The sequence below is a fragment of the Lampetra planeri genome, chromosome 28 (genome assembly GCF_965212315.1).
Source record: "Lampetra planeri chromosome 28, kcLamPlan1.2.h2, whole genome shotgun sequence".
In the NCBI taxonomy this organism is placed as follows: Eukaryota; Metazoa; Chordata; class Hyperoartia; order Petromyzontiformes; family Petromyzontidae; genus Lampetra; species Lampetra planeri.
Window position 1 is genome coordinate 10,189,687 of NC_136134.1, and position 12,544 is coordinate 10,202,230.

General features: G+C 55.2%; 1 protein-coding gene across 1 annotated transcript in view; it reads left to right on the plus strand.

Moving 5' to 3' along the window:
- The window catches only part of LOC144728265 (arf-GAP with coiled-coil, ANK repeat and PH domain-containing protein 3-like), an 85,461-nt gene that overhangs the window by 24,534 nt on the left and 48,383 nt on the right, over window positions 1-12,544 (plus strand). Inside the window, 2 exon segments of the mRNA XM_078607574.1 lie at window positions 7,278-7,397; window positions 9,003-9,056. Of these exon segments, the coding sequence (XP_078463700.1) occupies window positions 7,278-7,397; window positions 9,003-9,056 (174 nt within the window).

Here is a 12,544-nt window from a genome sequence, read left to right on the forward strand (position 1 = left end):
TCGTCGGAGGCTGCCGCTCACCGCTTATCCTTGTCCGATGGCCAATCGCCCCTTTTGGGAAACCGAAGAAGCTCGTGGGAGCGAAACGTCGGACATCGCGCCCAGCGGCTTCGACCGGAGAAACACAGCGGAGGAGAGCTGGTGCTGTTCGAGCTCAAACGGGAAAACCTACGCAGCAGGAATATATTATTTTTGTTTTGCAGCCCGGGCTCTGTGAAAACATGGTTTTACAGCCCTGGGCAGTTTGTGGGGTGGGGTATGGTGGGCGGTGTGGGAGTGGCAGGGGGACTGGGGGGGGGAGATGGAATCGTGAGCAGACGGGCGAGGTCATGCGGTGGTTGTGGATGTACGGCAGCGGTGAGGTTTCTTTTTTCCCCCCCTTTCCTGATGGGTGGAGGCATCTGGCGATGGAGTGAAATTGCACTCGGCGGTGGTGTTCCACTTGACACACGGATCAGGACCGCGGGTTTATGCTCGTGCTGGGGTTTTTTCCGCTGCTCTTCCCCCGTATCCGTGACGGGGGAGGGGGGGTCGCCACGGTGGCGAGATGTTAACTCCCTCGCCTGGTATACAGGAGGTCGTGGGTTCGATCCCGACCCTGGTCCCGTGGATTTTTCTCTAGGTCCTCCAGGGTGGGTGGCCAGCACCACGCTCAGCCGCCTTTGTCTCTATCGTGGCGATGTTCACACATCGCACCAGGTACTCATTTTAGGCTGAGTCGACCTAGAAGCGATTCAGATAATCGTGACCGGTGTTGGCCATGAGCGCCGGCTTCGTAGTACAGCGCTGACCGCTAACCCCGCCGCTCCCCGCAGTAATTTTTATTATTATTATGGTTCGCGGTACCGGTGCCACGCGCAAGAAGGATTGGCGATTGGCGTTTCGCGTCGCGGCGCGATCGATCGTCTGGCGACCCGACACCTCAACGCACTCGAGGCAGCAGCTGTTCCGTCGCGTCCGCCGCCGCATGTAATTAAATCAAAACGAGCGTCGCTCGGTGATGTGCCCCCTGGTTACAACGCCCCCCCCCCTCTGCACCCTCCTCACCCCCCCGCCCTCTTCCATCCTCCTGGAGAGGAGGAGGGAGCAGGAGGGAGGGGGAAGGAGGAGGGGGTAGGAGGAGGGGGGAGGAGGGGTGGGAGGAGGAGGGGGGGAAGAGGAGGGTGGAGGAGGAGGAGGGGGGAGGAGGGTGGAGGAAGAGGGGGGAGGAGGAGGGGGGGAGGAGGGGGGGGGGAGACAACGGTAATCCGTGCATTCAATCGTTTAATTAAAACCGCTAAACGGAATTAGACACAAATTCAACACGTTTGTCAATAACTGAGAGAGGTAAAGAATATAAATATATAATGGGCGACATTCCCAGTCAATGATGGCCACCTCCCTCTTCCTAATACATTATCATCGCCCAACGCGTCTCGGAGTACGCCATTCACGTTTCCTTTCGTTGGTCGTGCGTCATCACAGCAGCGACCTGAACAAGGAGATGTCCCTCGGAGAGCCACGACAGGTGGCAACGCAAGCTGCCACCTCGACCCCCCCCCCCGCTACTCCATGGCGTTACACACCTCTTGGCCGTCTAATGTGGGGTTAGCGGATCACGGAGACGAGTACCCGCTCGGAGGGGCATGGCAAGTGCGTGTCGATGTCCGTAGGTGGTTTTCTTTCGTTCACAATGACGCAGAGGGGAAAGGGATATTGAACTAAAATCTAGATTTGAACTGTTTTGGCTGACTGGCCTTTTTTCAGGAAGTTCGCCTGAAGCATTGCGCTGTTCCTTCCTGTCCACTGAGTGACGGTAACATCCCCATTGTGGTGTCAGCGAAGCTGCGTCGTGTTATTGTCAGTGCTGGGAGGCGACTCTTTATCTCAATCGGCTCAACACTCCGGGGAATCACGTGACTTGTGCGTTGCCACCCCCACTATGAATCCCTTCTCCCCGCCGTCCACTGTGAAAACAAACGCTGCTCCACGCAAACTCACTTCCGCTCCCTCCTTACCTTTCTCCCTCTCTTCCCTCCCCTCTCATCATCATCATCATCCTCTCATCCCCGACATCTTTGCCCGATCATTCCTTCTCCCGCACACCTCCAGTCTCCTTCCTGCACCGGAGCTCCCAACACGAGACGCGCCGCGAAAACGCGTACGTGAATCGCTCGCCCTTTTGTGCGTTCTTCTAAAACCATCAGCAGTTCCCAAGTACAGTGGTACCTCGGTATACGTCGTTAAATCGTTCCAGAAGGGAGGACTTATACCGAAAATGACGTATACCAAACTAATTTTTCCCATAATAAATAAAGGAAAAGTAAATAATCCGTTCCAGAGGAAAATAAATGATATTTTATGTGGCATATTATACATTAATGGGGTTGTATAAAATAATTTAGACACCAATTACTAAAATGCTTACAGAAGCCACGTGACCGCGCTGCTGCCAGCTGCGCTGGTCACGTGACGTGCCTCAACCCCGCACGTCACGCGCGCCTCGACCCGGGGCTCCACCCTCCATGGGGGCAGCCCCCCACGTCCCCCGCCCCTCTCCCCCACGCCACCCCGCCCCTCTCCCCCACGTTCCCCGCCCCTCTCCCCCACGCCACCCCGCCCCTCTCGCTTTGTTTCAGTCGTGAACGGGGCATACGCGGGTACGCGGTGACTTATCCCGGCCCATACAAGTTCTAGCAAGTGCGTCGTATCCCAAGCAAGACGTCGTATCCCAAGACATTTTTTTCTCTCGAAAAAACACGACGTATACCAAATTGGACGTATTCCAAAGCGGTCGTATACCGAGGTTCCACTGTAACTGTGCTGTGGTCCTGCTGTCTTAGCTCGGCATCAAAGTCAATTTGAGAAAATGTGACCGACCTTCAGGCAAGCAGCCGAGATGCAACAGATAGACAACTGTGGACCGGCTTCGTCCACGTTAGAACTCACCAGCGCAGTGTAAGCCACCAATTGTCACTGCTGCCAAGTCTGCCTCTGGGAACGATGAATTGCACGGTGGAGGCCTCTCAGCCACACCACGGGGTGTTCCGGCCTCCGCTATCCTTCTGCTATCATGGGTTTTTTTTCTCATCATTTACGGATTTGACAATTCACTCCTTTCTTCCATCCGTTCTCTGATCCTCCCCGTTTCTCTGATCTTGGCCCCCTCCGCTAAAACTTTAAGCAGCGTGGAACAATCGTCGTCTTTGTGGTCGAAGACGAACACGGTACAGATCAGTAGCTGTTAAAAACAAACAACAGAATGTCCGGGCGCAGCCCTGCAACCGCACGCCTCACGCCACCGCTGGCGGAAGGCGCCTCCACCAGAGTGAATCCTCGCCTGGTATTTGGCCTACGCCTCCACATTGACCGGACGTGTCGCAAGATCTTAAGGCGTGCCCACGCTTTGGCCTGCCGTCGATCGCCTCGACCGTGTTGGCGGCGGCGGTGGTGGTGGTGTGCACGCTTGTCTGGCTGGGAGAGGCAGGGAACCGCCCCATTGTTTTCGACCGCCGAGCCTGGAGATGGAATCGAACTGGTCACCTCTGGATTGCAGGACGTAGTGCGCTGGCCATTACAACCGCTGTGGTCACGGTTGTTGTAAATTGGTGTTGCAGTAGTGGTTGGATCTGTTGGTTTCGTGGTAGGCTGTTGTAATCGTTATATTGTGCATAATACAGGGTTTTTTTTGGGTTAGATCGTGTAAATATATAAATGTGTCGTTAAATCCGCCACCACCCGACACAGCCAATTAGTAATGTTTGTCAAGTAAATAGAACATGCCAATCGCTTTGTGTTGGAGAGCCAAGCCACAACATTTACAATCTGAGCACAGATTGTAAATGTTGTGGCTTGGCTCTCCAATCTGTCCTCAGATTGTAAATGTTGTGGCTTGGCTCTCCAATCTGTCCTCAGATTGTAAATGTTGTGGCTTGGCTCTCCAATCTGTACTCAGATTGTAAGTGTTAATTGGCTGTGTCGGGTGGTGGCAGGTTTAACGACACATTTATATATTTACGCGGTCTAACCCCAAAAATCACCTCTATTATGGATGATATTGGTCGTGGAAGCCTACTTGGTGTTAAACGTAAAATTATGATCGTGGTGGCTATTTACATTTTCGTGGTTGTTGTTTGTGGGGGGGTGATATGGGGTAAGATGTGATGACAGCATTCGTGTCTGGGAGGTCTCGTTTTTTCTTCTTTCGTACGGCTGATGATGATGATGTCTATGCAGAGCAACAACCACGATGTCACGTGCAGGTGGTCAGGCCAGCAGACTACCGCGTCAGGAGGAGTAGCAGAGGTGATGATCCCAGTGTGTGTGTGGTGGGGGGAGAGACGCAGAGAGGGAGCTTGAGGTGAGCGAGGTGAGTGTAGATCTCATGGGTACTGGAAGCGGGGCACGGCGGGGGGGGGGAACAGAGAGAGTGGGGGGAGAGAATGGAGAGTGCGGAGAGAGAGAGCAGAGCGAGTGTAAGGCGAGCGGAGCCGATGTTGCAGCAGCAGCGGCAGCGGCAGGCTGCTGGGTTTGGGAACCGGAAAGCATTGATGTTTTGGCCGTTTCCCGCCAGCAAACACCCTCCAGATGCTGACAACCCCCTCCATTCCCCCACCCTCCCCCAACTACATCTCCCCACTCACCCTCTCTGCCCCTCCCGCCCCCAGCTTGGCACGAACACAGCCGCACCATAGCAGGAGGGTATCCGTGCCCCGATTTGCTTTGGGGGCTCGGTGCGATTTCTCGAGCAGTGAGGCATTCGTTCATCAGTGCTCGTCTGCTGCTCACAGTCCTGAGTCAGCGGGGGAAATTCCACATTCCTATGGCGGGGGAGGGGGGTGAGCGGTGAGTCTCACCGTACAGGACGACCACACAATGCGGTTGTCAGCCGGCCCAGTGGCCTCCCCCCCCTCCTCCGCAGGCAAGGTCAAGAGTTCGACTCCTGGTCGGGCACGAGGTTGACTCAGCCCATCATCCTTCCCCCGGGGGGTGGGGGGTTGTGGTCTTTGAAATGATTGCCACTTTGTGGAGAAGTCAACGGTGATTTGGCGTGGAGCTTGGACGCCGATGAACTTGAGACGTCGATTTCCTCGTTCGACGACTCGAGTAACCGGACAGCAAGGGGAGAGAGAGGAGGAGGAGGGAGCGGTGGGAGCGGTGGGAGAGGGGAAAGGAGGAGGGAGGAGAATGGGATTGAGGATGGAGGATGGGAGAGATGCAGTGTGAGGGAAGGCAGATGGGAGGGGGAGGAATTGGAGGAGGGTGGGAATGATGGGAAAGAGGGAATGAGGGGATGGACCGAAGGGAAGGAGGGAGAAGGAAGGAGAGAGGGAGGGAGGAGGGGAAGGAGGGAGGGAATGAGAAATTGAGCGAGGGAGGGGAAGGAGGGAGGGAAGGGGGAGAGAAGGAAGCAGAAATTAATGGAGGGAGGGAGGGGGGGAAGGCAGTCACGAGCAAGGCAGTGGGAGACGGATGGAGTGGAGTTTGGGGGGGGGGAGGAGGCGGAGAGAGAGCGGCGAGCAGGGGGAGAAAACGAGGCCACAATTTATTTTTTTATTGGAAATTTTTTTTTTCCTGCGATTTTCCTCCCGTGGGAATTGACGTCACCACACGCTGCTGAGCCTCGCGCACTGTACGGCCGAGGTGGTCACCATGGCCAGGACGTAGCTCACTGCCCTTCCCTCCGTGCAGCCGCTGTGCTGCCCAGCCTGGGTTCGAACCCGAGCCCTGGGTGTCCTCTCCTCCTCGCTCGCTCTGGAAGCCTGATGATTGACATTTGGAGCCCATCGCCCCCGAACAGCTGGGTTTTTGAGCCCCGATTCCTGGGTGACATAATCTGATTATTATTACAGGACTTCGTCAATCAACTGCTGGATGAACCCCGCCGCCTCCCCCCCTATGTCACATTGGTCATTGGGATTATATTTGACCATGTTTCACCATGCTGGCCAGTGCGGTTCGGTTAGGGGGGAGTGGGGCCCGATCAGATGTCACTCAGCTAATGTTGGCCTTGGAGACGAATCGAGGTCTATGGGTTCATCATCAGCGAGGCGCTAACTGCTGCACCACCACTCCACTCCCATCAGATGATGCGTGCATGAATATAACTTGCCCATTCACTGTTAGAATTCGTGTTTGAGCCCTGGGGCTGTGTGTGTGGTGTGTGTGTCTCTCTTTCTCTCACTACCAGAGGTGCCCAATGTAGCAAGCAGTGCTACAATCGGATTATATAACGGCGAATTAATTACGGAACGCGTAAATGCAACCCGCATGTGCCGGGCGATGGGGCCGTTATCGCCGAGATAACATCACAGCACTGTCCGCGTCAAACCGGTTGGGATATCTCACGACCCAAGCTGCGAAATCGGATAACGCGCGACGCTTCGCTTGCAGCTGCGTCGAGCACCGTCAGGACGCGGGTCCGGTCCTGGGATTTCTCTCCCAGCCCAAGTGGCGAGCGTTCCGAGGCAGGGGGGGTAATCTGCCCGGTCGCTCCACGCGTGCGCACGCGCCGCGTGACAACTTATGTGGCTCTTGTTGGGCGGCGGAGGGGATGTTAGGACGCAGATTTCATGCAATTACCCGCTCCGTGGTTCTGTTCTGGGTTGTCTTTGGTTTGTTGTCCTTCCCGCGCACGTACGATGAGCGCGGTTGGCTATGTACGGTGTGAAAGAAGTTCAGCATACATCCGTATACGTGGCCACAGTCGCCGCGCACTGCTGGAGACTTTTTTATTGTACAATTGTTTGTCAAATGTTCCAGGAGAGGGGGTGGCGACGATTGCTATCATTTGTCCAAGCGTAGCAATCATCACCCCCCTACAAGCAGACGACCACTCCCATGTCACTCTTGGTCTCTTGGCTTCTTCTCAGTCAGTTAAAACAAAATAAACTCCATTTCGTAAAAACATTTGTGTGTGCGTGCGAATGTGTGTGCGCGTGTGCGTGTGTGTGTGTGCACGTGTGCTTGTGTGCGTGCGTGTGTGTGCGTGTGTGCGTGTGTGTGTGTGCACGTGTGCGTGTGTGCGTGTGTGTGCGCGCGTGTGTGTGTGTGCGCGCGTGTGTGCGTGTGTGTGCGTGCGTGTGCGTGCGTGCATGTGCGCGCGTGTGCGTGTGTGTGTGTGCGTGTGTGTGCGTGTGTGTGCGTGTGTGTGCGTGCGTGTGCATGTGTGCGTGTGTGTGCGCGTGTGTGTGCGTGTGTGTGTGCACGTGTCTGTGTGCGTGTGTGCGTGCGTGCATGTGCGCGCGTGTGCGTGTGTGTGCGTGCTGGCCGTCTCTCCCCCGCCCGCACCCTCCCAGCTGGTGAAGCTGTGCGGGGGGATGATCGAGGCGGGCAAGGCCTACAACGTGGCCAACCGCCTCTTCGTCAACGGGCTGCGGGACCTCGTCACCCAGTCCCGCAAGGACGACATGCTCGTGGTCAGGAGCTCTGCCCGCCCCCTGGGGGATGTGGTTCCTCGTAACCGCCGCGGATTCCCCTGCTCCCCTGTATCCACGATCGGTCGCCCGGGGCACACGCAGGCTGATTCACGTGGGGGGGGGCGGTGGTGGTGGTGGTCCTTGAAATTTAAATAAATTCGTTTAATAGGGACCTCCCGACATCAATAACAAAAAACATTCAGTGTATTTCACTGGGGACTCGAGGGGCGGGGGTGGCAGGGGAGGCGGGGGGTCGATTGCCCCCCTCACCCCCCTCACCCCCTCACCCCCCTCACCCGCTGGGGGCAGCGTTCATGGCCCTCGCGCAAGAAGGGCCTCACGAAGACTCTCTGAGCCAGACGGGAGGGAGACCGTGAGCGCTGACCTCGGAGGTTCGAGTTTCCTCTGTGCAACAATTGCTGGATCTGGCAGAAGGAAGGAAGCGATGATGTTGAGATGTTATGTCATCAACGGCGTTTATCCGCAGAGACCCCTTGACTGGACCATGCAAGACTTCAGCACTTACAGACACCCCGCCGATTTGCAACGGCTGTTTCTCTCCTCGGTTGGGCGATTGAACCCTGTGCTCGCGACGGCGCATTACCCCAGAGACGAGACCGTTAAAAGATTTGATGGGGTGTATTGATGAGAGTGGTGGGAGATATTTATTGAAGAATCACCGCTGCTCATGCCCAACACCGTAAATGGCCAAAGACAAAACAGGGCGATTGAAGGTGTAATGACCCCCGCCCCACCATCCTGGGCATCTGTGAAAAAGAGCTTCATAGCTCATCAGATTCCTTCAGTCTGAGATAAGAGACTAACCCGTTTCTGGGATTGTGGGGGCGGGGGGCTGCGGCTGAGCTTCCGTGACCTTCACGTGACCTCAACATGACCCCCACGGGACCCCCCACGTGGCCTCAACGTGACCTCTGCATGACCCTCCTTTCCCCGTCTCTCCCTTCCTGTCGAGGATTGGCGCTCGGGTAAATCCATAACGAGTAAATGTCGAGTGACCGAGACGCCTATCGCGCACGGCTGTTTAGTTTCTTGTTAAAAAAAAAGAAGTATTTAAAAAAAAACTGCCGGGTTGAATTTCCACGCTGGTTTTTGGGTTTTAAATGTCAAAGTCAGCGACAGCAGCAACAGCAGCAACAGCGGCAACAACAACAGCTGCTGATGTCGAGATGTAAACAATCGTACAGTGTGGTGTGGCTCCTCAAGAGATAATGTGATCGTCGGATATCCTGGCGTCATGAACATGACGGCTCCTGTTGTTCGGGGGGAAGGGGATGGGGCATCGCCATCGTTGCCGGTGTGTTGCTAAGTGATGGCCGCCATCATCATCATCACCGGCGAACATCATCAATTAATTTCGTCATCATGACATCATGAATCATTATTCTTGTCATGATCATCATCATCACCATCTTCACCAATGTCATCAGTATCATGCAACTGTTTGTTTCCCAGTGTGGCTACCCCTATACACACCATCATCACCACCACCATCACCACCACCATCATCATCATGAGCATCATGTGACTAACCGTGAGTGATGCCCCCCCCACCTCCCCCGGGCCCCCCTGTTTCCATGGCAACAGGAGTGTCTGGACAAGTTTGCCTCAGGCCTGCAGGAGGTCGTCAAGTTTTACACGGTGAGCGTTGTGAGATCTTCGAAACAAACAAACAAATAAACCCTTTTATTATTTTATTACTTCCCTTCTACGTGACTTTACCGAAAGAACCAAGAAAAAATATAAACCCTCCGCTCGACGCGGAGGAGGGTGTACGACACAACCGTTTGTTCATCACGTAACAACTCGATTACTTCCATAATAGAGGTTTTTTTGTTTTGGGTTACATGGCGTAAATATAATTGTGTCGTTAAACCCACCACCACCCGACACAGCCGATCAGTAAGGTTTGTCACGTAAACACATGCCAATTAGTTACCGGTTGTGTTCATAATCAACGTTTTTGGGTTTAGATCGCGTTATTTATAAATGTGTCGTAACCCTCCACCACCCGACACGGCCAATCAGTAAAAAAGTGTCACGTTGACAAAAGACAAAATAGTTCACTGCTTTAGCCCACCGGTGTGTTGAAGCGTGAAACCACAACATTTACAATTTGAGTACGACGTTTCGCTGGTAATTGCATCCAGCATCATCGGGCAATTCGCCAGAATGATTATGAATAATACCGGTTGTGTGTTGGAGAGTAAACCCTCCACAACATTCACAATTCCAGTACCGTGACGTTTCGCCGGCAATTGCAACAACCAACATCATCAGGCGACAGCCAGATTCGTGGAGAAATGCTCCTGTTTCCTTCTTGACTAAAAATTCGATTACAGCCAGGTGGAGGCGGGTGTTCGGCACACATTTTAGTTTCGGCCAGCGATTCTGACCCAAAAAAATGATCATCTCTTACGAACGCTTTTTTTTTTTTATTAATTGCTGGAATTGTTCGTGAAATTGAGTTGGGTGACCAAATGATATTTGTTTAGGGACTTGTTCGTGCGTTTGTCTTTGGTAGTGGTGGTGTCAGGGGCGACCCACCCACCTCCTGATGCGCCGTGCCGGCCCTTCGTAGGGGAGCGGTGGTGTAGCGGTTAGCGCTACGAACCTGGCGACCCGAGTTCGATTTCCCGCTCACGGCCAACACCCACTGAACCGGTCCTGGGCCTCCCCTAGGTCGATTCAGCCTCAAATGAGTACCTGGTGCGGTGCGTAAAAAACATTGCCACTTGGGAGACAAAGGCGGCCGGGCGTGGTGGTTCTGGCCACCCACCACCTCGTGTGCCGTGCCGGCCTTCATAAGTGCTCGCTAACAGCACTTGCCCCAACGGTCTGTTAAGGCTACACGGGTGATCTTTGTCTTTGTCAGGGCCCCAGCCGCATCAACTCGCCACGCTTGTCAATCAGGTTAAATGTCGGCGGAGAGACCTTGAATTCGGACCTGGAGAATCTTAAACACAAGTCGGCTTAGTGCCCCCGACATGGCCATTATGAGCTCCCACCCACCCACCCACCTCCTTTGATGCACCGTAAATCTGGCCTCCTCTCGGGGAAACAGACACGGCAAGCGGGTTTTAGGGGCCCCGACACGAATCGGTCGGAATGTATTTGTAGTCGTTTCTGTTGTCGTTGTCATCACGGCACAAAGCGGGTCACGGCGCGATCGGAACGAATTTAAAATGCGCCGCGACTCGAGTGTTGCGCAATGTCCCTTTTTAAAAAACACCCCACTCGAGGCCAGCTGATGATGGGCGCTGTTATTATTATTATTTCTGTTTTCTGTGTCAGCGGCTTAAGAGCTTTCAGCCGGCAATGTGGAGGGTGGGGAGGGGAGCACGTGTGTGTGTACGCGTACGGGGGGGGGGGGTGAGCGAGGGGGGGGGGCTGAGCGGGGGGGGGGTGAGCGAGGGGGGGCGGTTAGCGAAAGAGAGGGGGGGTGAGAGAGAGGGGGGGGGTGAACGAGCGATTGAAATCGTGGCAGGGAGATGAGAGCGTGCGGGCGCAATCGCGATGCGGAGAGCAACAGAGAGGGAGAGAGAGCAAGTGGCAGTGTGACAGAGTGAGCGAGTTGGAGAGTGAATGAGAGAGAGGGCGAGAGGAATGAGTGAGCGAGCGAGATAGTGAGATAGAGAGAGAGAGCGAAATCGTGACAGTGAGAGAGAGCGAGGGGAGAGCAACGGAGAGAGAGCGACAGAGTGAGAGAGTGAGAGGGAGAGGAATGAGAGCTCGTGAGCGAGCGATTGCAAGAGAGAGAGAGATACTGAGCTCAGTGTGCGACAGAGAGTGAGAGAGAGAAAGCGTTCAGGCTTTGTGAGCCCGTGCCTGCCATAACAATGTAGGGGCCCACGTTTGGCCTCAGTGTGTGCATCGATGGTGATGTAATGCCTCGGTAAGCGACAGTGGAAGGGTGGTGGTGGTGGTGGGGGGGTAGACAATGGGGGTTATTGGGGGCGGTGGGGAGTCATCGGGTTGCCGATGACATCAACCACCCTGGGGGCGAGTTGGCAGTCGGCGGGTCGCAGGTGACAGACCACGGGGCCGGGGAGATTCTACAGTGAGATGCGTGGACCACAATAGACCCTCACTGCAATGGTGAACGCGTGACATTGCCCTGGGTTAACAATGGGCATTGTTGTTGTTGTTTTATGTGCTTCTTTTGATGAACGTTACCAATCGCGAAAAAAACGTTTGCCTCCAGTTGCCACGTGGCATTATTTGTTTCGGCGCAAATTAAACACCAAAGTAAATTAATTCCAGCAAAATGAAACCTTATTAGTCCTCGTTAGCCAAATGAACGATACACCCCATCTCCCCGTACCACCAGCCGCCCACCCCAACATATTTTGGGGTCACAAATTCGATTTAAGAATCAATTTTGCTCGTCTGCTTTGTCACCCTCCAAATGTTTGTGCGTTGCCGATCCTCTCGACGCCCGTGGCGCTCCGTCTCACCGCTCCCCCCTTCGTACCGCGGCCTCGCGCGCTGCCGCCGCCGCCTGCGCCGTCGAGCGGCACGCGACGGGGAACGCTTTTCGGGACGATCGCACGCTCGTGACACGTCGGAGGAGGACGCCCCATCGAGCCTCGCCAATCTCGACGTTGCGGGCGGGCGCCTGCCCCCCGGTTGAGCCACGGCTGATGATGAGCGCTTAGCGCGAGCGGTGGTGCAGCGGTCAGCGCACCGCGCTACGAACCCGGCATCCGCCAAGTTCAATTCCCGCTCGCGACCGGTGGCAGCGGCGAGTCACATCTGAACCGGTCCTTGGCAGAGCGCTCTCGCGCGCTCAGTGGGCATCCCCCCGCAATACGAACAACAACATGAAGCAGCGGTATAAACGGGTAACCACCACAGGGTCGCGAGTGGTGGCGTTGGGATAACGTGTGGGAAACCCCAGCTCTTCCAGACGGTCTGACTACCCTGGGATGATACGCTCGAGTCTGGAGGGGCTCTCCGAAGCTCCCTCGGGTGGAGGTCACTTCCGCCGGCGTTTGCGCTGAACGCGGCGCGTTTGCAGGGCTGCGCTCGTGCTTTCTGCCCGCGTGTGCGCGCGCGGGGCGGGTTCGAAAAAATGTGTCGTGACTACCAAATCTATTGTCTACGGGATTGCGTAACAATGCTCGGAG